This window comes from Anas acuta, chromosome 4, assembly GCF_963932015.1.
Source record: "Anas acuta chromosome 4, bAnaAcu1.1, whole genome shotgun sequence".
NCBI lineage: Eukaryota > Metazoa > Chordata > Aves > Anseriformes > Anatidae > Anas > Anas acuta.
Window position 1 is genome coordinate 74273188 of NC_088982.1, and position 26798 is coordinate 74299985.

Consider the following 26798-nt stretch of genomic DNA (forward strand, 5'->3'; position numbering starts at 1 on the left):
TACACCGAGCCCCTCAATATCTTCCAGGACTGATCCTTACAGGGGTCCCAAAGAAGTCAGTAAAGCTAAACAGCTTTGCAAATACTGGAAGGGAAGGATCCATGTCAAAATCCACACCCTCTGTGACTACTGCATTTCCTTCTCTCTGTTAGTCCAGCCATTTTCATCAACTTGGAGTCTATAGGCATGTAGGTATGCAGGCATGTGGTCCCTTTGACTAAAATTGAATGTATATATAATGGTTTTGCATGACTGAGGATTAAGTTCAGTCATTAGTGGGGGGAAAAAAAAAAAAAAAAAAGATTAACACGTTGATTTAATCAAGTTTTCATTTGACGTTAGAATGGAAACCTCTGTTTGAATACCTTGAAGGCATTACTTTCAAAAGTGACAAAATGGTTTCAGATACATATTACTTTTAGTGCCAATTTTAATTTACATAAAAACCCAAAAGGAAGGACGAAATAGAAATGTGGGATATTACTGATCTCCTTATCTTTCTGCTACCTGTGAATGCAAAATAAAAATGTGTGAACAAAAGACCCCACAGGAAAGGTTAGGACTGACAGTTCTTTAAAGCAGTTAGTGTATGGATCCTGCTTTTGTATGGTATTGGCTGGTAATAGAAGATACAGTTTGCTAGTGAATAAAGTTAGCAAAATATAATGGAGAAAATCATTAAATGATGTGAATTGCTGCAGCTCCACTAAACTCAATGGGAATATTATCGATTTATACTTCTTTTGCATCTGGGCCAACAATAATAGGGAAATTTTTTGCTCCTTTGTACCAGTGTAAGCCTGAAATAACTGCATGGATCTCCATGGTGTCACTCTGGATTCAAGCCTGCATAGCTAAAAGCACAGTGTGGCACATCATATTCTGAATAAGAGAAGAGCCAGACATGTACAACAATGATTAGGAAATTACAGTGCCGAGATTACAAGCAGCACTGTCGTGCATTTACAGCAGAGATAGAAAATAGCCACTGGTGGGCTGTGCACAAACCCTTCTCCTTTCTTAAAATAGCAGCTATTCTGCAGCGCTGACTGCTCCGCCATCCCTTCTCCTTGCTGCTTTAGGGAAGGGGGTCCGGGTGGTGTGAAATCCTTGCAGCTGCAGTGATGCAACACTGGTGACTCCCCATCAATGGACGCAAGGGTTCTGCGTTGCTTGCCCTGGGGTAGCACTTGCTACGGGCTGCCTGTGTTCATCTTGCTGGTAGTGTGGCATGATTAGTTAACACAGTGTGATGCATCAGAAAAGCTACAGAAGGAAGGGGAGTCAAGAAGAGAGGAGGGGAGGAAAGCTTTCTCTCAAGTGTAAGGCAATTAGTTGCTTTTAAACGTGCCTGATTTGGAGCAAGAGGAAGCTAACGCATTTCTATTTGAAAGAAGTGGTCTTTCAAGAGAATTTAAATAACCTAAAAAGGCATACTGGAAGAAATAACACATTTTAAGAAGATCCTTATTCCAACAAACAGTGCAACAGTGCAATCGGAGGTAGGAAGAGGCTATGACATTACCTGCCAAAGAGGGTCCGTCTGCTCAGGGAAGAGCTCAAAGTACTTGTGTGCCAGCTGGAGCGGGGGCAGTGTCTGCAGTTTCAGGTTTGTCGAGCTCTTCACAAAGCTGGCCAGGTTCGCAAAGGTGTATAGCCCCAGGCGGTCGTTCCCATAATTAGACAAATGGGTCATGAAGATGCTGATCTGGGAGAGAAGAGAAACCTTTCAGTCACAGGACATCAGGGGACAGCAACATCTGCCTGGAAGGGCAGTCATGGGGCTCTCAGGACCTTGGCCAATCCCTATTTCCCCCACCCAAAAACAATAAAAGAAGAGGAGAGGGTTGAACTGGTCCTATTTGCTAATCTGTCTGCCAGCTTCAAGCCTCGACTTTGCCATATGTGCACCATGCCTTTAAATTCCCCCTTCTCATCTCAGGGGATGGTATTCACTCCTGGGCTCTCCACAGACTGGCATTCAGGAGATGCATTAGCAGATTCTTTATTCTTCTGGTTTTATTTCTTTTGACAAACCACACAGAAATAGTTTCTTGCATGGCCCTGTTTGCTTCCTTATCCCTGCACTATGGGGTGTGGGTTTATGCCACATGCTCGGATTTGTGGGGGGCAGCACTGTGTTGCTTCCCAGAGCACCAGCCTTGCTCCTCAGATGGGCAGGCAAGGATTAATTCCAGAGCTGCTATTTACAGGATTAATACAAAAATCTGACTATTATGCTGTCTCCTCCAAATTCAGGGTTGACCAGTTTGTTTAAAATGGAAGATAAAAAAAAAATCTGAAATATAAAACTTTCGAGCCTTTATGGAGGATGATATCTCAGCTGAATATCAGTGTCATTGATTTCTCCTCAAAGGCAATAAAACTTCTGTCTTTTTACCAGTCTTATTATGGTTCTCCTTTACATGGAGAACTTTATGTCTGCTGCTTTGTAGATCTCATCATATCTTTCTGAGGGATAAAGAGAAGAATTTGTAAGAATAATGTGCAGAATATATTTCCCACTATTTTCTTTAGGCGAGGTGATCAAACTCAGTTTCAGCACTGCAAAGGTCTGTTTTACCTGTAGGTTGTCATTACTTAGCTTTCTGCAGATGCTGTAAAACAGGCTGTTGTTATTTGTCTGTTTTGCTCAGTGCATTGGCCTCAGATAGGATGCATGGTGAAAGTGGAATTTAGTTATACTGTTATGGAGATATCACATCACAGCGATAACTAAAGTATAGATATATATACGTACCTATATTTCCAGCAACAGCTCTGAAGCTGACAATCAATAATATCCAGAAAGTAAGTACTAATTAACGTGACTACAGCAATTAAAAAAAGGCACGTCAGGCAGTGAGCTTCTTAACAACGCCATGCTTCAAGGAGTCTTTAATGTGAAGTAAAAAACTAGAATTTTAATGACAATTACAGCAAACTCCAGAATTTGTGTGTCTCAGTGGGGTGGTGGCTGGGCAGCCCAGCAGCTGAACTGCTGGGAGGTGGTAGGACTCAAAATTAGGGTTGTCCTGCTTAAACTGGCTGCTAAGTGCCCAGGTGCCTCTCAGGAGGGCTGTTACCAGTAATCCATTTGGATGGTCCACCTGACTGCTAAGAGCTTTCTGAAACAAACCACTGGTACCACCTGAAGATTAAGCTCACCCTTCAGTATGTGGCTGCTTGGCAGTTGTGGGCTTGAGTGCTGTGGACAAAAATACCGGGTCTGTAGTGCACCATGCTGTTCTGCTTTTCAGAATAACCACATAACAAAAAGCCACAAGCTTTCCACTCTCACCATCTTGTTCTGCCACCCTGGTGGTACTTTAAGTGTCAGCCCACAATGTTTAAAAACATGCCCATTAGTTTGTTAGATTATTTATGAGGCTTTTAGTACTTCTATAAGGTGAAGATGGATGGAGCTTAGGAGAAATCGTCCCTTATGGCCCATCTGCAGCGTGTTTGCACTGTGCCTATTTTATTCCACACAAGGTAATTTATTCTTCACTTTTATTCTGTTCTGAGCCTCCTTTGAGCAAAGATTGGCAACTATACAAGATTTTTTTTTTATCTGCCTTACTTGGTGGATTTCAATGCCTATGTATTTTATGAGTGAAAAAGTTTAACAAAAATGAATATTAAAATTGTTTTAGACTTTGTTGTACCCAAGAACCTTATAAATAAGGTAATTTTCTTATTTTCTTTGGGTTTCCAGTCTACTGGCCTTTTTTTAATATGTCTCCCCTCCAAGAATGCATGCAAACCCTTTCAGATTTAGAGTTCAGCTCCTAAAAATGTGTTAAGTGCTTCCTACAAACTATTTAGAAATGATGAGAAGGAAAACACTTGTAGGAAATCTTGATAGAGAAGATCATCTTGTCTCTAAGTGTTTTCCATTCTTTGTTAAGTATCAAAGCACCTGTCAATGACAACATTATTGTAGCAATTTAATATTATTGCAGCAAATAACATAGGCACGTAAATCTACTTGCTCTTTTTGCTTATTTACACTTGAATTTGGACACGACTTTTTATGTAAAAATGTACTTACTGGGGATAGATATTAGATATTTCAAGAGTTTCATTAGGCTTCTCTCCAGTCCAAAAGAGCCAGTTGATCGCTCTTAATAGACTCAAAGGATCTTAGCTCTCAAATTATTTGCTCCTTTGATCTTGTTTAAAGTGAAGAAAGCATATGTGATGTTTTATATACCGATAAAACTGTCTAATTCTTTGCCATCTGCCTCCAAATCTTTTGAGAGAAAAGATTTGATGGGTTTTAACTGTTCATGTTTAGAGCATGGATGGACACGAGTCTGTTTTCCTGCTGATGCTTCAATATGTAGCCTAGAAATGTGCTGAGCAAGCATAATGTTGCTGCATGCCTTGGGGCTGGCACTATGATGCACAACACGGCTGCACTGCTTTGCTGTGCTGTTTTGATCAACACAGAAGGGAATCAGCCTCATGGGCAGGAATGAGGAAACCACTGAAAACCAATGAATGTCCCTTCCTGTAGTGCTGCAAGCAAAATTGGGGAATAAAGGAGAGAAGACCGTGTTTCTATACTTCCTGAGACAAAACGCAAGATACAACGCAGCCTGACAATAACTAGCAGCCAGCACTTTGTCAAGGTGGGGTAATGCTTTTAGGAGGTAGGCAGGACGCTGCTTGTGCAGCAGTGCAGTGCAAAGGCAATCCATGGCTTCAGATTCCTGAGGCTACAGAAAGGGCCCTGGGTGCACTGCATTTCTCTTAGGGTTAAGCTAGTATAAGCAATGTGTGTTAATAAATGTGCAGAGAGATGCTGAACACAATCCCCTACTATTAGTATACAGTCTATAGTCAAAGAGATATGTGAAACTGGGTTGGTTGTGAGTCACTTTGCTGGTGATTTTGCCTTGCCAAGGAGCCAGAACACAGCCACTTTGTAGGAGAACAGTGTTCAGACAATGCTGCAGTTCATATGGATGCAGTATCTCATTAGCTTTGGCAATTCCCCTCTCCCTCTGTAACTGATCAGTAATATTTAGAGGGCTAAAGGGGAGAGAATGCTGAAGGTAGGCAGGAAAATTTTTGCTTTTTTCTTTCTGCCATTCACCCTCTGATCCTGATCTCACTTGCTGCTTCGCTCTCATACTCCATAATACATTTTTTTCTCAAAACCACTTTGCCTCCTCTTTAGTCAGGCCCTTTTGTTGCAGAAACATTCATTTTATTTTTTTAATCCCCCATTTTATTGTATGCAGATAAGAAACATCTACAGCTTTTTAGCTGAAAGCTATGACTTTCAAAGACTTGTATAGAAATTGGGAATTTGGAGACTTACATTTTGGTGGTGACAAAACTGAGGCATGAAGGGATGGTATCATTTGCAGAGAATTAATCAGTATGCTAATGGAAGATTAGGAAAAGGAAACCAGATAACCTTTGATTCACCTCCATACCTGCTGGACAGAAAGACAAGCATTGTCGCTTCTGAAGAAGAGAATTGATGTTAGGTTCAATTTGAATGGGTAGATTTCTCTGTATAAAGGAGTTTTACCCATCTAGTGACAAATACCTGGAGTCAGCATTATAAAATCAATGGGATTTCTCTTCTTAAGCCTGTTCCTCATTTAGGGAGATGAGTTAACATGAAGTCCTTTCCCTGTAGAGCAACAGATCTTTAAGGGCTGAAGTCATTGGCACGTACTGCCCTATGTATTTTTATGTAAATATGTTTATGCAAAGCATTCAATCTTTAATCCTGCTTTTTGTTGCTCAGCACTGCAACTGTTCAAATCAGTGCAGGTGGCCCCATCAGAGGGGCTGGAGCTGGCACAGTGTGTGTTGCCTCAGTGGCCATGGGATACTGCAGTGGGGCTGGTACCCTGTGTGGGGTGAGACATTCAGCACTTCCAGGAGTATCTTATTTATACCTATATTACATGGGAATGAAGGGAGAGATGTAGCCCACCAGCTGGAAATTCCAATTTTACTATTGTAACAGGCTTTTTTTTCTCCTTGTTTCTTTTGCCTACTCTGTTAACATTTCAAATAGGTGCACGATTGTCTGTAACTTTTATCTTCTCTACAAGAAAGAGGTGAGAGGACAACAGCGGTCCTAAATTTCTCAGATCAGTTGTGTAGTTAATGTCATTCTGGTAGGTAAATCATATTTTCTTCCATTAGTTTGGATGGACAGAGGCGAGAGGATTTTTTACATCTCTATCTGACAGGATCCAACAGAAGTTACATCCTACATCTGTATATTTACCAGCCTCTCTGCTTGTAAGTCATAATATTTGGTTAGCGTGTTATTAACAAACCTGAACTGTTGTGACCCAAGACAGCTGAGTATGCAAACAGCTCCTGCGGAGCAGAGAAGCTGTCAGCAGCTCCCCAAGCAGCAGGGCTGGGGCGGCTGCTCGGGCAGGGAACAGGCAGCTCCTGCTGTATTTCAAAGCACGGTCAGATGATGACCCATTTTTCTTCCCTTTGAGAGCTTGCCAGGCTAATTAAAAAGACAACACCCCCCAAGCAGAGGGTAATTAATGCGGGGTGCAAACTTCTGGGGCTAGTGAGATGGGAGTGAAAAGGGGCTGGGGGCTTCATGTACAGCTGGATTTGGCAGGCGAGGCTTTCCATAGTGACTCAGCCAACACTGGCCACTGGTGTGCGATGCCCAGCATCCTTCCCTGCAGCAGGCTTCTCTGGGCCTTCTCCTGCTGCACTAGGGCACTCTGGCAGGGTCAGGTCTAGAAATGTGTAGTGGATAATCCTGGGGCCCCTTGGTGTCTGGCTGATGGGAGGTGCTGGCGTGGTATGTTAAAGAAATAAGGATAAGCAAGCAGCATGGGAAGGGGCTCCTGCTACCTGTAAAAATCTGGCTCTTTCTTATGTATCTATGTAAATGTAAAATAATATCTGGGTTTGCTAGTATGGTAAAAGGCTTGTTTCCAAAATTATTGGAATATCAACCTTTGCTTTAGCTACTTGTAGTAGAAACTGCATTCTCTGCTCAGTTAACTCCATTTCTCCAGAAGCACAGCCCCATGTACCTATTCAAGAATAATATGGATGTTTATTTCCTTCAGTAAGTGCAAAACTCAGCATAGCCTTAACTAAAAGGAGTCACAACTATGTTATAACATACCCGATTAACATGCATAGACTGATTTTGTGTTAATTTTAGCTGTTGCTTTGTTTAGTAATATGGAGAATGAGAATGAGAACAGTTGTCAAAGAACCCAATAGAAACATTTTGTAAGGCTAATGAAGTCTTACCAATATGCATGCTCACAGTAATATTGTGTTATGTATTTGAATTGCTGGGTAAAGTCTTCCAGATTATACCGCAGGGTATAATGATGATTAGATCTAGAAATTGTACCTTTTAACTCTCCATTACAATGTGCCTTTGCTAAGCACTGTGTGGCTAAGCGCTGTCTCCTAAAACATCAGAGGAAGGTCTGTTTACTATAGTGTACTTGGACATGGGAATTGGTGTTTCTACAACTGTAGATATGACCTCAGGTATACTGGTAACTGTGCGGCTTTGACTACACAATTCTGCCACCTCAGCTTGTGTTCAGACTTGTCTCCAAGCTCCTTGGTTGTGACTCTGTGTTATTGCAATGCCTGAAAAAATTCAGTATCTCATTGGGGAAACTACTGCAGAGCTCACATCTTTGTCCTGCTTTCCTGCCAGCAGGTTTTTGGGCAAAGGTTGCCTGCCTATCTCTAGAGGGCACTAGTCTACTCTAAAACAGCAATTTTTATTTCCGTTTTTTTGGGGGAGGATCATTCCAGAGAACTGCAGACCACTGTAGAACCTGCGGCGTAGACATAGTTTTAAAGAGAAGTTGGCAAAAAACAAGCTGAACTCTAGTGGGATTTTTAGCCTGTCCGGGTGATCCACATCATGCTACCAGCAGCCAGGTAGCTGTGAAAATCCCATTAGCTACATTTTCAGGGGCTTCAATTCCTTTGCATGTGATGTCAGGAACACAAATATACTGAATATTAGAGAGTGAACTGACTTCCTAAAACAGGGCCCTATTGCTTTTGAGTTCCATCCTCTGTGTGCTTGCATTTGTTTACTACAGGATTTTGTTCACATGCAACTTTGAGTGCAGGAATGCCTGGTGCTTCACTTCAAAGCTGGATCTTTAGTAGACTGAGGGTAAATCCCACCCTCAGCTAGTGTAAATCCAGCATGACTGAAATGTGCAGCTATGTTATTTGTATAGGAACTGATATTAAATAAGGTTGCTTCCTGTGTGTATCCCAGAAGCTTTGTGTTCCATAGCTGACAATGTCATTGCTATCTTAGCTAATTAAAAATTATGAAATTATCACAAAGCTTCTGGATTCTGCTTGCAAATAACATGCCCGTGTACAAGAACAGAAATTCCTGGGAAAAGAGCTGTTAGTGCTCCAGCATCCAGCTGAAGTGTACCCCACCAACCTCCCTGGTATAGCATAGTGGGAATCAAATACTGGCTGATGCCTTCACATTGATATTTTAATCTGTGCCTAGCTGTCAATCTCCTGTTGGCAGGGAAAGTCGATGACAAAAGTTTTTTATAAATAATGTGCTCTACCTCATCCTATCTCACCCAAAAAAAAAGCAGAAGCAATCTTACATGTAGACCCTTCCTCCAGGTCATCCCCCTGCACTGCCCCTTTGCTAGCAAGCCCAGGCACAGAGGCAGGTCTCACACATGTATCCTCCCTCCTCTAAGAGGAAATTGTTTTGCTCTTAGTTTAACAGCCTTTTCTCTTGCTTCTGCACCTCTTAAATGAAATTTAGTGAGAAGGAAGGAGTGAATTCATGCAAAATAAGTGAGGGTCATAGTTCAACGTTGCACATGTTGGGAAATGTATGGTGCAAGCATCCCATTATTGTAGAAAGTTGGTAGCATATTTACTGCTCTTCTGTTCCTCTTGCATGAATATTTCCCAGAAAAAAATGAGTTTTGCTATTCTTTTTCCATCGCGCTTGGAAAATGCTAAACAGTTGCTCCAAGAACAAACTCTCATAATTGGATCTAGATGGCAGCATGTTGTATTTCTGAATGTGTAAATGGCATGTCATGGCTGAGAAATGCAAAACTGTCAAGTGTCCATTTACTAATACCAAGTAGCTCTATGCTAGGCTGACCACAGAAATACCTCTTTCAATTTCAAGTGTTCAATGTATTTCACATCCTGACAGCCTCCTATTATGAATTGCAGACTTTTCTTGTACCTTATGAGCCAGAGCCCCATTCACTGATAATGAATCCCAGAATGCTTGGGCCCTTAATGCAGCTGTTTGTACAATAGCACAAAAAGGAAGCTAGAGCTGAGATTTTTGTGTTGACAAAGCACTAATTTTAATATTGACAAATTGTTTCACTAGAATTCAGCACTATTCATATTCATGACCCTCCTGCTACTAAGTGAAGTCATCTATATGCCTGAAAATCGCCTTTTTTACTTTTACTCTTCCCACTCCGCACATCTTTTTATATTCTAGCATTTTTGACAGGATAATCAAATATTTTCCAAATATGATATCTCTGAAGAAAGCAGCAAAAGCAGTGTTTGGAAAAAAACATCTTTGACTTTGATTGAAGGGGAAACAAAAATGTTGAATGGCATTACTTCCTGCGTATAGATACTTTACAGTGGTTGTACTCCACCCAAAGTGCTCCCAGTGCTGGGAGGGGAAGGCATTGTTGATCACTGGTGTTACAGGGCTTTGAGAGAATGATATCAATGCTGTAGTGTCTCTTATTCTAATGTCCTTTACACAAAAAGCAAAATTGTCTTTTACCTGGGAAAGCTTTCTACTTTTCTATTATTTAGTGGGCATGATTATACATAAATTCTTTATTATTGACAGAAAACTCCTGTGTGTTGTTCCTTTCCCTGTGTGAATAAAGTTGCTATTATTCTTTCTTATTTTTTTCTTTTCTAGTATCTATCCAAGTGTCACTTCTTAAAGGTTAATCATGACCACATTTCAATATAGCAAGTTTCCCTTGTTATATACATCTTTGATATGCCTGATGCCTCTGGTCCTAGATGAAGAAAACTAGGTGGTTCCACTCCATTAATTAGATTTTTTTTGTAAATCTTGTAATTATCTTTTTACTACTTTTAAGGGTGTACACTCACAGCCTGGAGGAAAAAAAAAAGGCTGCTTTTGACTTTATGCTATCAGTGTAAAGCTGCATTAAGGTGGAAAACTTAAATGGATTTTTTATGGCTGTTCATTCAGCACACTTGGATAAGTGGTCAGTAGCACATCTAATTGTGGGCAAAGCTCAACGGATTCTGCACAAACACCATGCTACAAGTTGCACCTGTGGGCCCTGTGAAGTCTTTGCAAAATCTAGAACAATTCAATCCTGTTATTAAAAAAAAAAAAATCATTGTTATGTGAAAGTCTTGATATAGGGATTTGTTTTGTTGGTATTTGTGTTCTCATTGAAAATACTTAAACCTTACCTCAGAAAAAAAAAAAAAAATCTATTCAGTTTAGGCTCAAGAATAAACACAACTTCAAATGACAAAAACAGACCAGATGAAAAAGGATTTGTGTACTATTGTCTCAAGTCAGATCTGTACACAAACTTTCTGAAAGAAAATGAAAGTATCATTAAAGAAGTGGCTCTGAGAAGTCTCACATTGTTTTAGTCTTCAGATTTCAACGATGATCAAAGAGTTTGTATAAGGAGGTAGCTCTCAGTAACGCATTTCCTTGACTGTGTAGTACAGTGTGTGCTCTTTGTTAACTTCTATCAAGCAACTGCATAATGCTGGTTGAGGTTGTCAACCTTCTTAGCTATAATCCTCTGCAGATCAAAATCAGTACAACCTCAATTATTTTGTGCCAATTAATTTGAATATTCTTTGGCATCACTTTAGGCTACCAAGCTATATTCTGCTCTGACTAGCTTTATCTACAGCAACTTGTGAAGTTCTCCCTATTACTGCACTGGAGTAATAATAGCTCTTCCTTACTGTTATTAAAGCTACGTATACTGTCCTGATGTTACCACTATCACAACAGAAGGTCTGGTTTGATTCAGCAGGTGAATGACCACACTGGGCTGGTCCAAGGTCCTCCGCAATACCTACGTAATGGTTGTAAGAGCACTGTATTTATTGCAACATGGTTAAAAATGCAGAATAAACTGTAATTAGTTATAAGGAAGGGGGAAGAGGCCATGGGTCAATACTGTTTTTTGTGGAGCAGAGTAGGCTGACATGGGCTGTGGATGGAGGAAAGCCCCACATGTGAGGGCTGACTGTTTTGGCTGATGAAACTGATTGCTCTCAACTGATAGTACCTTGATTAACCTTCAGAAGCCTCAGCAAAGAGCTGGTTAGGCAGATGGTGGGGGCAGCTTAACTAACCCTGTGGAATTGGGAGGTAGGTTGAGCAGTTCCTCATCCTGGACTATGGTCTCCATGTGTACCTGAAGTCCGTGCTTTTGCTTCCTAACTTAAATAGCCTAGGTAAAAGGACTGCGCGTAGCCTTATGTCATAAAATCTGCTCTGCAACATGGAGCAGAGCTACAGAGTACAAGGGACACCCAGGCAAGCTCTATTGAGAGAGATTAAAAGCCACATAAAGCGGTGAGTTTGATATGGATGCATATACTTGGATCAACTTTGAACACTTGTGTATAGTGTCACCCATATATATGGATAATAGTGCAGTGCTCAGACTGAAGCCATGAGTATCACCTAGCCCCAGGACCAGCTGTTAGGCTTTTTCTTCGAACCTTATCATATTTCCTATTGCTTAGCCTTATTTCTAGAAAAGGGTCAGCTTTGCCCTCTTATTTGCATATGGTTGTTCTTAAATGTCTGATACCTAATTAAATAATGACATGTTTTAGTAGCTTGTGGATATTACAATCCAAGAGGGATCACATTTTAGTGCAGATTTAATATCTTTGCAACAAAACTAATTATTTTTCTAGAATTTCCAAAATATCCTAGGGGGGCTCTTACTTCTGCAAGTGGAAAATAGAAAATTTATTCCTGTTTGACTTTTTAATGGAAATAAACGTCTCTTTCATTACTTCGAGGAAATCTAAATGCAACGCTTATGTTTTAAGCAATGTGAAACCTCAGTTATATAGATCCCAAAGGATATGGTATATAATTGAGCGTGTTTGCTCTACCCATGCAACACCTGCGTGGTTATGATTCCTGGATAAAAAGAGGAGGCTCTGCCACTCAGGAATTTGTGTAAATAACTGGATGCCATTCAGTGAGGGAAGCCAGCAGTGTCCAGGCTGCCAAATAACTAATAACAGTGGTAATAAATATTTATGAACATTGCATTTGAGCCAAGCGGTGTGCACAGGCCAATGCACGTGCTTGACTCTGATCTCTCCACATATGCACTATGTGTCATCTGGGCGTGCTCCTTCAAATTTATCTCATCCGCAATGACCTGGGGTTAAATTTTGTCATTCTGTGCCCTGGAGATGTCCCCTGACTACTCTGACGGTTTCTAGGGGTGGATGTTTCTAGGTAGTTTCTAGATGAAACTACTTTTTGAGTAGCTGTGGATATTTTTAAGGTTGGCAGATGGACTGCCTTCAGGGGAAAGAAAAAAATAAAAAAATGCCAAAAAGTGCCAAAAATAAAAAAAATGCCAAAAAGTGCCAAACATTATGCACCTGCATGTGCATGGGCACTGCAGGTGCATAATGTTTGGCACATGGCAGTTTTAGCACCTGAGGAAGGAAGCTCACAGTTTCCCAGATCACAATTCAATAAAGAGGCAAAGATGCAATTAGCCCTACTAGATACAGCAGGACTTCAGTAAGTTCAGTGGCTTGACCTAGTGACAGTACTTTTTTTTTTTCTTCTTTTTTTTTTTTTTTTTAAACTGGATTTTCAGATGTTTTTCACTGTTTACCTTTCCAACCAATGAATTAAAACATAATCCTCTGAGCCACCTGAACTTTGGGAGAAATATGCTTGTGTATATGCTAATGGCAAATAACAGCCAAAGTGATCACTAGTTTGATTAAATGTCCATAACTATGACTGTTTCTCTGACAGTTCTTTTAGTAGATGTTTAAACAAGATTTTCTCCAAATCGTGTTTTGAATGAAGGAATTACTCTCTTATCATTAATGAGGCACATCATAGTTTCCAGGTAGAGGAAAGCAAAAATCTCTGAGCAAAGAAAATTACTGCCCAGGACTCTGTGTAGTGCATGGTTGTGGAGCAACTATAAATCATCCCATTTAAACTGAGGCCTCTTATAAACACTGAGTAAGTGTTTTCACCAGGATACTTTCTTTCAAACAGAAAAGAGAGAAATGCCAGGTGAATTGATAAAGATTGGAGATGCAGGAAATTTATCATTTGTTTTTATAACTCTTCTGCTGTCATGTTGCTATTCTTGCAGTTTTATGAAGAGCTGACTTCTGTGTGTTACAGAGTATTCATAAATGATGATTAATTAATCCATTTTGGTGGCCTACCCTGAGCAAACAAACCTCAGAGTTAATTTAATTCTCCACTCTTGGTTTCAGAGGAAAAAAATACAGCATTTTCAGTTCACTAGAGGATATAATATTCTCAAATCAGCCACTTTCCAATTAATTTTGAATGGCAAACACAGCAAGGAAATTTTGTTCTTGTCCATTTACTTCTATTAAGGATTCATTTTCAATAATCAGAGAATTCTGAGTCAGCTCATTCTTACCTTAAAGGTTTGCTCCTGACACTTTAATAAATTATCATACGGTGCGCACTTGAAGGCAACAGATTCTTTTTCTTTTTGCCCAATAACCCTCTTGTTGATGCACAGTCATTTATTACTATTTCTGCCATCACCTAGCTTGCTGGTAAGTAATTCTGATAAAGTACCAAAACGTATGATGTGGAGTATCAACTTCCATAGAGAAGGAAAATGTCATGAAATAAAGAAGAAAAAGAAAGATCATGTGTTATCCTAGAAACATTTTCTTCGTGAATTTTAAGCTAATTAGTTTCTAAATATGCTCCCGAAGGCTTGAGTTTCCATGGGATAATATTTTCCTACACCAGCTCCTTGCAGCTGGTGTGGCAGTGTGGGATGAAGGAAGAAAGAAACACTTATAAAGGGGAAAAAAGATTTAAAAGCCTGAGCAAGATTGAAGTGGATGTAATCATACACCAGGAGCTGGATGATAAAAGTGGCTTAAACTTTTATGTTTGTTTATTATATTTCTATCATGTTATTAGTGCCTACTGGGCTACTAGTTACAGAAGAAAATATCTTTTGGAAAAGGGTTGACTGTAGGGTAGATACAGGCATTTTTCTAGCCCGCTCTCTTTCAATACAAATGTATGTTGGTTGTATCGAACCTCAATACAAGCTGTGGCAGGAGGAAAACAGGATATGTTTATGATGCTGAATGGACATAGGAAACAAGCGTTTTTCCTGAATAAAGAGGAGATACTGCCCACTTACTCAGGCAAAAGCTGCTGCCTGTACTGACAGCTCCAGCTGAGATGCCGACGGGACAGGAACCTTGTGGTCCTCTGTACAAGGACAAGTGTCTGGTCACTCTTGTGCTTCGCTCTATCGACCACATACATGTGGTAAAATGGTTCCTTACATTGTCCAAGCAGGACAATGGGCCAAGACGAATAAGGACCTTTTTTAATCTGGTTTGATATAATTGTGACCATTAAAAGAAATTGTGGCATAGCTGGTTAATAGTAAAGCTCCCTTTTGCTCTGTTAGAGTTCACATAACTCTTCTCATGTTGGAGAGGGACACACCTGTCCCTACATGCAGTAGCCTGCTAATAATGACTCAGTAAGTATTGACCTTTTCGTGGTGGTGGGGATTTTCTTTCTCCTGAGGTCCTCTACATGCTGAGGTCCTCTATTCACAGGGCCCTTATTAGAACTGCATTATGAATTACTTTTGGATTGCAGCACATTTTCTACAAAGCCCAAGGTTATTTTATTTTACACTTTCTGCAGCTATGCTCAAAGAAACAAAGCAAATAAAAAGAAAAAAATATTAACACTCAAGATGTTTCATAATAGCATTCCCAGATCTCTCGTGGAAGGTATGAATGAACCCCTCTCTGCATTTACTTTTAATATTCTGAAACAATAACATGTGATTCTCATCTGTTTTGTGATGAGAGTAGGAAACGAGAACAAAATGTTCTAAGTATGGCACATGTGGGACATGGAGAATCTAGATCTAACAGACTGGAAATGAACAATAACCCTTTAGTTATGATGAGTTTAAAAATGTAAATGCATTTAAGTGGCCTTCAAAATTAAAAGCCTCCCGTGACACTTACAAAGAATTTGAACAAAACAAGATCACACTGCAAAAAGGCAAACTTAGAATAATAATATTCCTTATCTAGGGTGCATCTGCAGCTTCTCCTGAGTTGAGTTTAAAGTTACCTTTCAATCACAAGTCTGATTTCACTCTTGACAACTAAATTTCCACAGAAGAAGCTGATCTTCTTGAATGACTACATTTCATCTCAGGATGAAGCTTCTTAGGGATGTTTGATTGAGATAGGAAGAGAATCTTAAGTGTTAAAACTTTCACATTTTCCTTTTTCTACTACTTTTATTTTTTAAACTTAAAGTGGCTTAGTCTGTCAGTTGCAGATATGTCTTATTTTGATTTTTTTTAGGACAAAAGCATTTTGTGCAGGGTATGCTTGTGTCTCTGGGTACTCTGTGGTGATAGAGATATAAATCCAGAGTAAAGTGTGTGTGTACATACATATGTAAAATGTTTATACGTATATATAAATAAGGAATGCAGGAATGGCCTATGCAAATTTTTTTTTTTTTTGGTGGCACAATGGAAAGGAGATGATGAAAGACTGAATTAAAATACCTTGCAATAACAAGCAAGAAGAAGAGTTATTCCAGACAAGTTCACCTCTGTAATAGGGGAAAAAAAAGTGAGGAAAATTAGAAAAAGAGAAATATCTTGTGGAGTAAAGCACTGGATATTCCTTGGTGCAGATTTAACTTTGATTTAACTACCTCTCTAAGGGATATCTGGCATTCCCAGTTCAGGCTACAGAAAATTTTGTTTCATTGCATTTAGCCATGACCGGGCAAAGATAGAAAAGCCTTGAGATGGTGGGGTCCCATTTTATGTTTCATTTTCTGCAAGCTTTTCTGTTTCTTGAATGTAGCCATATGTGCAGAGGTTGAGTCATACTTTTTGAGAAGCTTTGTCCTTGCATACAACAAGATCTGCAACTATTTCTTCTGTTTCAGAGTTAACTTTGCAGTGCCTCTCAGATAGAGATAGTGGCTTTGGACCTGAAATGGGGATATAACTAAGCAGAAATTAGGAAGGATGCTGCAGTAAAGGGAGTGGCAGTATTAGGGGTTATCAATCTGCTTTTTGAGGTCAACAAATAATGAGAACCAGACTGGCAAGTAAATCCAATTAACTGACCACTCAATTGAGCAAGTGGGTCTTGCTGGGTCTTCTCAAAGCCTGACACACTTATTATTGCTATGGTGTTTGACTGAGGTGCCTTTTGTGCTGCTTCTTGCTGGCTTAATAAAAAGCTCTCTGGTTTAAAGATACTTTTTAGGAGAAATGACTTGCTCTTGTTTGTAATGGTGATAATATTTAGGGCTGTATTTATTAGCTTATCTTGGCTGTTAAATGTTTATGACTGTTCTTTGTTGTCTGTGAAGCAGGGGAGTAAAGGAGATGAACTAGAAAACAGATACTGGAAGACCTTGTGGATACTGCAGTTGTGATATATAGAACAATTTGTAAGAGCGTGCTTTAAATATGTCAGAGCATTTCTCAGGAGACTGAATGAAGGGCAATGGTCAGAGAACACAGACTGAACCCACTTAGTTTTGAGGCTGACATTTGGATGTGGAAAAACCTGCTTAAATTTAAACTCCAATGGAATTCCTTAAATTGTTTTGTGAGAAACCTGCTTTTTGGTGCTGAAAGGTTTGGAAAGTGGATGTTATGAAGTTTTTTAATTACATATTTTTGTGGTTTACATTTTGGAGCAGAGCAGGTTTGCGCTTTAGATGTCATTTGCTTGCTGCATCTCATGCTCTGTGTTTGTTCGTGTTAGCAGATGATAGAAATGACTGTAAATGTGCCTTAGAAATGTATCGCTTCAACTAGCGCATCACAGCTTTCACAGTAAAGCTCTCTTTCCAAACAAGGTACCCTTATGCAGGTTGAATTTAACACCAGTTAACTTGTCTTCTCTCTGTACCAAGGATGTCAAAGAGAGAAGTGCACACACAGTTAACATTTGAAGGGGAGTGATTTAAAAAAAGACAGAAAAGCAGTGCGGTGCAGTGCTGGTAACAAAGGAGGGGGGGGGGGGGGATTTTACGATTAAATACTGGGAAGGGAGAAACTTATTCTAAGGGGGAATTAAACAGTAAATAATGAGAAGTAGAATAAAAAGAAATACTGGCTGAAAATGACGGAAATGTTGAACACTCGGAAATAAAATCTCCCTTACATTTTCATTTTCATTTATAATTACATAAAGCAATGAAGCATACATTTAAAAAAAAAAAAAAAACACACTTTGAAAGCACCTCAAAGCACCGCAAGATGGTTCTAAGGAACTGGCAAGATTTAGGAAGAGAGAAAAGGAAATGTCACAGTTTGTTCAAAATGGTTTTAAAAATGCCCCCCCCCCCCCTCCAAAAAAAAAAACCAACACACACACACACAAAAAAACAACCACTACCACCAAAAATACACCACAGAACCAATTAACTTTTTTTTTTTTTTTTTTTTTCTGTTGAAGTTGAATGCTGTACACCAGCAGTAAACTCTTTTTTTTTTTTTTTTTTTTTTCCACAAGGGATCAGGTTGCTTCAACGCTGCTCAGAACGTGAGACCAGATAATTTTCTGTCATATTTAAGTAGTTGGTTAGTGTTAGATTCAGATGTTAAAGCCATGGTATTCCTCTCATCTGGTGCTTTAAAGAAAACCCAGAATTAGTGGGCTGAAACAAACACTTCCTAATGGTTCTGATGCTCTTTGACTTGGGATGCTGTGCTTGCTTTTTGCCCTTTAATGCTGGATGCAAATCCTCTGTGTGTCATGCACCTTCCTGAGCTCCCAGAGCTTTCATTTCTGGGAAGAAAACTGCCAGTCTGTGCCAGAATGGGCTGGGGTGGGTAACATGTTTGTGACTGGCATTTAAAGATGTCCTGAGTAGTACCAGTATACTTCTTTGTTTCATGATTTATCTGTATATGATACAGACATATGTGCTATCACAGCACAGTGGCAAGTATTTTAATTCTTAGTATTGAGATGTTTTAATTTTGCTATCAAAATGAGATTAGGTACAAACGCAGTTTTGTAAAATTTGTTTTTGACCAATTGATGTTTTAATTGCCTCTTTCTTTTTCTTCTCATTGCTTATTTCTATTGATCGAGGTGGTTTTGCTGTTTTTTTCACTACTGGCATGAAAATGCTGATGCTGCACTCCTGTCCTAATTAAAATTTTGTGAACAACTGATTTTTGATGTTGCTGTCAAACCACAAAGTAAGTAACATTGGAAATAATAATGCAACAGTGATTGAACTGCTAGTTTTGGCTGGCAAGGGAGAAAAAAATATTCTATTTGAATATTTCATTGCTTTTTTTGGATGAAATGGTAAAGGGAAACTCCAACAGCCACAGTAATGTCTCATTTTCCATCCCAAACTGTATGTACATTTCTTATTTGTAAATATATTTGAAGCTCCTTGTTATTGTTCTGAGCCTCCAAATGAACGAAACTGTTCAGAGAAGAGCAAGATGGAAACCTTTTGAAAGAGTAGCCCTATTTAGGTTTATTTCAAACCCAGTCTGTTCACTTAGACTTTTTCCACTAACTTTAATGAGCTTTGCTTTGAAGTGTTTATGCAAAGAATAAGTACCCCAAACTATAGACTCGAGCAGCCTTCCGCATTAGCTGGGTCCTGGAAAGGTCTGGCTGGGATTCTTGTAACCCTCATTAAAACTCAAAGGAAAGTTGGTTTGATTTCTGTCTGTGTTGGTAGAATTTATCCCTCCTCTGCATACCACTAAATCATCTCTGCCAGACGTGACTCATCTCTAGGATTCATAAATTAGAGAATGAAAATATATCTCTGAGCCACAGAGTATTGAGTAGAAGCCATTTAAAAAAATCCATCAGAAGATCCCGTTGACAATCCCTCAACAAACTATCCTAATGCAATGTCACTTGGGCATTTTCTAATTTAACCATCTATGTAGCATTTCTTTATAAAGTGCAAACATTTTCGGTATATGAGCTTAATATACATTTGTTATACATTTGCTGAAATTGCTAACTCCATCTGGAATAATGGATACGGTTTCTGTAATTCCCATGCTTGTCAAACTTCAGGAGTGAAACAAAGAGAATGTGCAGTAACCTTTGTTGGTGGTGCTTTAATGTTGGGAAAGGGAAGCAGATATAAAGTTCTTTCTTGCCCATTTCAAGATTTATCTGCGGGTTCTTTAGCTCATACAAAAACTTAATTATCTCCCACCATCCCTCTGCCAAAGCCACTTTGTGACATCTCCTATGAAATATATGGAACATACAGTCGAAGAAATCATGCTGCAATCTACATAGGCTATTGCTTACTATTATAATCAAAGGAATTGCAATCTAACCCCAACTTAGTTATAAATAAAATCTTCCCATCTCATGCATCATTCCTATTTAGTTAATTTGCTGCCCTGCATTTAATTATTTTTGAAATGTGCTCCAGTATTCAAAGTAATTGAAAAAGTATTTAATCAAAACTTGATTATTTAAATAGTGTTCTTACTTGCACTTGTTAGGGGGAATAAGATTATAAGTGGATGCTATAATAGCCTAAGGAAAGAGATTTCCCTGTGTTATCCTGTCTGTATGGATGTCGATACAAAGAAGACTTTAGGCTAATGGTCCAGCAGCTGAAAAGCAGACAGTCCTCCTGGCAGCTGGTGCTGATGTTGACTTGGTTCTGTTGTGCCTGGGCTACTGTTCATGCTAAACTTCATTCATCCCCTTATCGTGCATCTGTCTCTCTTCAGAATGGCTTATACCACTACTTGTTCACACATGTTCAGGTTTCTTTTTCTTTGCCCCTGACACGGTAAGCTAGGAGGCCAGAAATTGTTGACTTAGTTTGTTTTTAGACAGCTAAATAGCTGTAATCCACTGCAAAAGGTAGTGGTATGCTCATTTTAATCAAGGCACTGCGATTATTTCTGAAATTTGAAACAGTCTGAAAAAGACTATCTCAAAGTGAGTGGGGAAAACCTGTAATAATTCTGTTAACTGGAGAGCAAAGTATGGCTTTTCACTTCTGGTAGCCTTGCCTCAGAGTGACTGTGGGCATGAAATGAAGTGTTTTCAGCTGTGCTCTTACTCTCAGGTAATATATGTGGTACTGCTTGGTGCAGAGGGGCAGCTGTTGGGTTAGTAAGGTGGAGCAGGGAAGGTGATGAATTGGTGCTGTGAAGGGAAAGAGGGGTCAAACCATACTGTAGCCATTTGCTCGTATTTATTGGTGTTATTAATCTGCTTACAAGTAACAGTTTAACCTGCAGGTCTGTCTAACGAGGCAAAATCAAAGAGGTTTCGTGGCTCTCCAAAAGAGAAGTCAGGAGCAAGGAGGTCTCGTGCGACACCAGGACTCAAGAGTGGCCTTGATAGCAAGGTTATCTGAAATCACTGAAGCAGTCATTAGGGTTCCAGGATTTTTAATCCTGTTGCTTCTTTGTTATAATTTGCTGTTAATCCGTACAGCCCTCCTCTATGCTTCAGTGCATGCTTGATACTTTATATTCAAAGATGGGTCATCCAGAAAGAAGCTAGGCCTTAAATAGGAGCTCTCAAAAATTCTGGAAAAAGTAGCAGATATCTGAGCTTTGACCATGAAGAGAAGTGTGCTCTGTCACTTCCAGCCCCTGCATAGCTGCTTTGGGAAAATGTCATTGAACTGCACTGGTCAAGTTTAACTTTGTTTAAAAAGTATATCAGCAGTTTTTTATAAGCAGGATTTGTTTGTTTTTATGAGGAAAACTCCTGGAAATTTTGCCCAACTATTGTGTTAGGCTCATCTACAAGAAGTAATAATGTAAAAACTGCTGAAGGGAACAAAAGCCAGACAAAAATGCAACAACCACAAGCAAACTTGCTCAGAAACCCTTTTGTAACTTCTAGCCTACTTGATCAAGAAGACATCTCATAAAATAATAAAGGGATTGTTTGCTGTAACTGTAGAAAGGATTCTGTGAAACCAGATTTAATTTTTTTTTTTCCCCTCCTGTCCTTTTCAAACTGGGCCACAGAGGTGGACACCTCCACATGGAACTGGGCTGATAACTAGCTGCATTAAGACTTTTTTAACCCAGGGCAATTCTTGGATTCAAATATGATTTTATGGTGATAACGCTTATAGCTGGTATGTAGCTTTAGTTGTCACGGTAGCCTGGCAATGCTATGAGAGTGCACGTGCACACATTCACTTCAGAAAGCAGAAAAGGAATTTTATCCCATCCTCGTTCTGCTGAAAAGTGCATTCTTCATGAGGAGGGATTCCCCTCTCCCCTTTTTTGCCCATAATTCTCAACACTGCCAGTGGCAGTCATGCATACGCAGTTGAGACCAGGCCCCAGCAAGCAGGAGACTTGTGGAACCAAGAGGCAGTAGAATTACAGCAGTTACACCATTTCTGCAAATCTCTTCCACACCAGATCTGGGCTATTGTTTTAAGGGTACAAGAAAATTGTAACCAACATCACTAGTGCAAAAATAAACAATGGTACAGACAATTCCTTTCCTTGCAAAACCTGAAGGGTAACTACAGCAACACGCAAAGCAGCTTACAAGGTAGGCGGCAGTGTGTTCTGGTTAGGATTTTATCTTATGGAATGGTTTCTACTCATGACTAGATTAGGCACATCATTAAATAAAGAAAAAAAAAATAATTTGATAAAGCCTTTGCATTTCAAACAGTTGTTTTTTCTATAACCCATTTGTATAGCACATGTTGGTTTACAACATACTGCTCTTGGTAAACCCCACAAATGCATAGTTTGATATCCAAATGTTAAGAAAGCTTATTAATGAGCATAGGCATGCGAAAAGCTTCTAGGCTATACACTGGGAAGTCTCTCGCTGCTCCAATACATACATGTACTATCAGTGGTCTGGAGAACACATCATGTTCAAAGTGTATTTTTTATTCAATTGAGTTTGGAATAGACACTCTTGATCCTTTTCAGGAGGTACTATAGATTTTACGATACTGATCTGTATTCTTTCTCTCTTACTTTGAATAAAAGCCAGGCCTCCCTATTTGTTCATTTGTGTGCTGTCCAGATTTGGTATTTAAAAAAAGATGGGTGCATGAACATAGGTGATTTTTTTTTCCTACTCACGTGAGTAGCTTTCTGAGATGGGGCTAGATATTTTTTTTATTTTTTTATTTTTTACTGTTGTCAACACATATTTCATACGGTAGTGTACCAACCTGACTTGAATGATAGTGGGTTCTGTGGTATATCTTACTTCAGCTCACACATGATTAAATTATATTTCTTCCTGTCTGAATAAGCATTATATTGGAGCAGATTCATGCTTACCTTAGAGTTGGGGAACTGCATGTCAGTATTTCACTTGTGTGGCTCAGCTCAGAAAAATATCAGTTTTGACGAGGTAAAGATAGAATATCATAAAAGTATAGGGGGGGGAAATCAAACATTAACACTATAGATATAAAGCTGTTCTTTTCAAATGCCACCCAATAATATATATTGCACTCTCAAGTTATTGGAACATAGCTTGGTCAAAGCAAGCTCATGTACTGAAGAAAATCGAAGAAAACCTTTTTCCCCACCTTTTCTTTGGAAGATAGTCTGTTTAAATCTGTTGTGAACGTCACTGATGCATGATTAAATCTGAAATGCTTTGCCTGCCATTGCATACCGCCTTCCTAGGAAAAGTCTCATCTCTGCTGCATCACCTCTGAAACTTCACTACCTGTAATAGGCAGAGGGTAGAACTGCTTTTCTCAAGCTTTCTGTGTTTTACGTGCAGTGTAACAAGTGGGGAACTGTGTGTGCCCATGTATCTTGAGGGACCCCTCTAGGGATAGGTTTGGTCCTTTCTGGGTGAAGACCAGCTGGGGGAAAACTGACAGTAGGAAGGAAATTCTCCAGCACCTGTCAGGTTGGTCCTGCTCTGGGAGACCCCAGAATAACAACTTGAGGAGAGCATGATAAAATGGTGGGACAGGCCTATCTGTTTCATCCAGCTCAATAATACTTCATGAAGGCTAAACTGTAGGAAAAATGAGGGGTAGGGTAAATATTTAGTAAAATTCTTAGACTAATTGAACAGCTACTCTTCTCCACAGCCTCAATCAGTTTCTTGAAAGAACATTTAGAAACAATTGCTTTGAAAGATCCAGTGGCTGAAATTTGTAATGAGCACCTGTGAGCTTGTAGCTCCTTGCTTATTTGTTGTCAGCAAAAAAGAAATACCTGAAATTAAGGAAGATGTGATTTTGTAGAAGTCAGGGTGGCTTGAACGTACTCAAAAACTTGGATGTGGAATGGGCGATTGACTGAAGAAATGGGGAAATGGGGATACTCTGAGCATCCCTGTTCTTGGAGAGAGAAAACACTTTGCTGCTGAGGGCTCAACTGCCTAAATCTGAGGAAATCTTCAGATAAATGAAAGATGCGCAGATGATGATCAAAGTATGCTAAAGCTCAGGATAAATCCCAGCAGCCTCTCAAGACAGTGATCAGTCAAATTACACTTTAGGAAACTATGGGGAGAAAAGCCAGTCAGAGGTAAATGGAGAGAGAACAAAGAACAGTGTTTTATTCTCCAATTAGCTGTCACATGCATGGTGTAGAAAAAATCCTGATATAAACGTCCCGTTTCTTTATGACCACTGAATTGCTTTGACTCAGACTCCAACTTAGCTCCCCAGCCAAAATTTTCACACACAAGCATCTAATTATAGAATACCAAACTCTATATTTAGGTCTCTAAATAAGCGACCTGGATTTGAGAGTTAGTTTCAGCAGAAGTTTCTTTAACTCTACCAAGAAGTCAATGAGTACTGCAATTTGAAACCACTGAAAATTAGGCCACCTACCAAGACACAAGACATTTATCTTGTGAGTAGTACACCTTGAGTGGAACAGGAGGAAAAAAGGACAATAACAAAAAATAATTGGTATGGTTTTTGTTCTTGTCCTTCCTCTTCTCACCTCTAGGCTACTGTCTCAAATGGCACCAGCTGTTGTTTATAGGCAAGGAAACTGAGACATTTCAAAATACAGCATTTGCAGTCATGCAGCTTTCCTCCTTGATCCTTGGTTAGATCACAGTCACACCTGTGTACCCACCTGCATTGTGTTGTTTTACCTGCATGTGCATGTGTATATTTGTGTGGTACAGTTCAGACTGTTTTATTGAGAGAAAAATTGAGCAATAACTATGCAAATCATCCTTAAGAAAGCCTGTGGCACTCTTGATCAAACCATATGTGTGTGTATACGTATACTTATATAGGCTGTTTGTGCACATGTACATTTACATCCATATGTATTAGGTTATGGTTCATGTGTTCTTGACAGAGAAAAAGAAATGCAGCACTGAACAAAACAAATGTTCTTGGGTAACACTGCTCTTGGTGCTGTTCTGCAAGTCTTTTTTGTGACGTTCTTACTTCTTACCTGTATGCACTTGCCTCATTAGTAACGTTCAACCCATTTCGTCTTTTTTTCTGTAACTGTTAGGTGATGAATAGGCAATAGAAGGCTATGTACTGCCTGGAGGTGTTATTTGGCTACACGAGACCTATTTTTAAGAGTTGATGGTAAGGGAATGATATTAGCCCTGAGCCCTGGGTTTTTCATAGAGCTCTATTAGGAGTGTGCAGAGCCACAGTTGTGGGAGCAGGGAGGAAGAAAGCAGGATAAGGTGACACAACCTTCTCTACCGTCACTGTTTTCTTTCAGTCTCAGACATGTCAGCGCTCTTTCCTCTCGCAATGACTCAGCTTCAGGGAGGGAAACAGTTTGAAAATGAAACGAATACATTTTCCAGCAACTTGTTGCATGCAGTCAGAAATTTGCAAAAGACAGTTTTTGCTTACTTCTTCTTAAACTGCTTGTTACTTCTGAGTAAATGGTCTTGTTTTTTTTATTTCCCAAACAAGGTCAAAGAAAACTAGTGTCCTTCCCTTCCTCCCTTCCTCCCCCTTATTACCCAATGCATCCAAAAACTGCAAAAGAAGTTACCTACCGGATTCAGGAGAATGGTGAGAAAGAGTTCACCTCCTCGGATACTTTTGTCCAGCTCCTGAGGACCCCCAGGATATTCCTTGTAAAATATAGTATGAGTGAAAAGGCCACAGGTCTGTCGAGGGAGCACCTGAAAACAAAACAACAGCACCATTGTGATATTAATGTATTTCTGCAAATTTGCCCCAGCACATTCACTGTCATCCCTCCAGCAACTCGAACAAAGCTGCAGCCTTTCCCACCCTGTAACCTGGCGTTTTTATGGCCTCTTGTGCACCTTCTGCACTCTCACTAAGGCAGTCCTGCAGATGTGATTTCTAGATCACAGCTGCAGAGCTGCATCACATGTTCTGAGCTTTCATGCAAACTGCTTTAGCCAGCTCATCCAGTAATAATTAAGGGCTTGTTTCCTGGCATTTGGAAGAGGAAGAAAGAGCTAAACCTCTCTTCTTCCCTTAGCAAGGTTAGTTTATTAAAGGATAAATAGTGCTTCCTGGCCATCTTCACTATTGCAGACAATTAATCTTAATGTTCTTGACACATTGAACTGATTTTTTTCAAGGCTATGAACCCCAAATGAGCTGTGGCTTTATGTTTTCCTCAGTCCAACATTGCACGTTATACTACATATTGTGTGAAAATGAGTGAAGCCCTGATTCCTGCTTGTGAAATGTGTCCAGGACTGGTGGAGCGCTTGTATGAGACTGGCCTGAGGCCAGGTCTCCATCCCATCATCAATTACGGGACTGTGTGTCAGAAACCTGCAAGCTAGCAGATGTGGGGAAATAAACAGATCTTGGAAAACTAGAGGTTTTCGTTATGTTATTAGCCAGTTACAATTGAAAGGCTCTGGTGCAGCAAGTAGACAACAAATGTTAAGGCTTACAGATACTGCCTAATATATGCAGAGACACAATTCACCTGGGCTAGGCCTTTTGTTTCCCTGCAGTCACTGTTTTTGATTTTCTTTTCTATTTGGTTAAAGCAACAAACAAAGCCTGCATTCAGCAAACCATTTTAATAAGTGTAAATGCATTGCTGAATTTGAGTCTATTCCAATTGTAATTGGACTCTGTGCAGTAACTTGTTGTTTTTGATTAAGACATGTTTCTTTTGTCAAAATGTTTATCCCCTAAATGAGACTTGATATGCACAGGCAATATTTGCATCAGCTGGGGCTTTTGTTTGGTCCCAGAACCTGGCTTTCAAGTATTTCTTGCTTTGTTTATGCATATACATGTATAATTTTTGCAGTTTCCTTTCACCTATTTCAGTCACACGATCAGGTCCATCATAACATTTTCCCTCCAAGCTGATGGCTGGTAGGATGGGTTAAATAATTCTGCACATTTTCCTGCCCTTTGAGCAGCTGAAGTATGCAGGTAAAGCATGCTCTTCTCACCCCAATGCATGGCGTGGGAGAGCCAGGCACACGTGTGGTCACTGGTTCTTGGGAGCTTTAGGAGTGCAGCTCCTAAAAGA

General features: G+C 39.7%; 1 protein-coding gene across 2 annotated transcripts in view; it reads right to left on the reverse strand.

Annotated features, from left to right (window-relative positions):
• The window catches only part of LOC137856551 (bifunctional heparan sulfate N-deacetylase/N-sulfotransferase 4), a 106489-nt gene that overhangs the window by 17801 nt on the left and 61890 nt on the right, over positions 1–26798 (reverse strand). For both annotated transcript variants that reach the window (XM_068682131.1, XM_068682130.1), the window contains exons 6-7: positions 25318–25446; positions 1526–1708 (exon numbers count right to left, since the gene is read on the reverse strand). In XM_068682131.1, coding sequence (XP_068538232.1) covers positions 1526–1708; positions 25318–25446 — 312 coding nt within the window. The remainder of the gene's footprint in view (positions 1–1525; positions 1709–25317; positions 25447–26798) is intronic.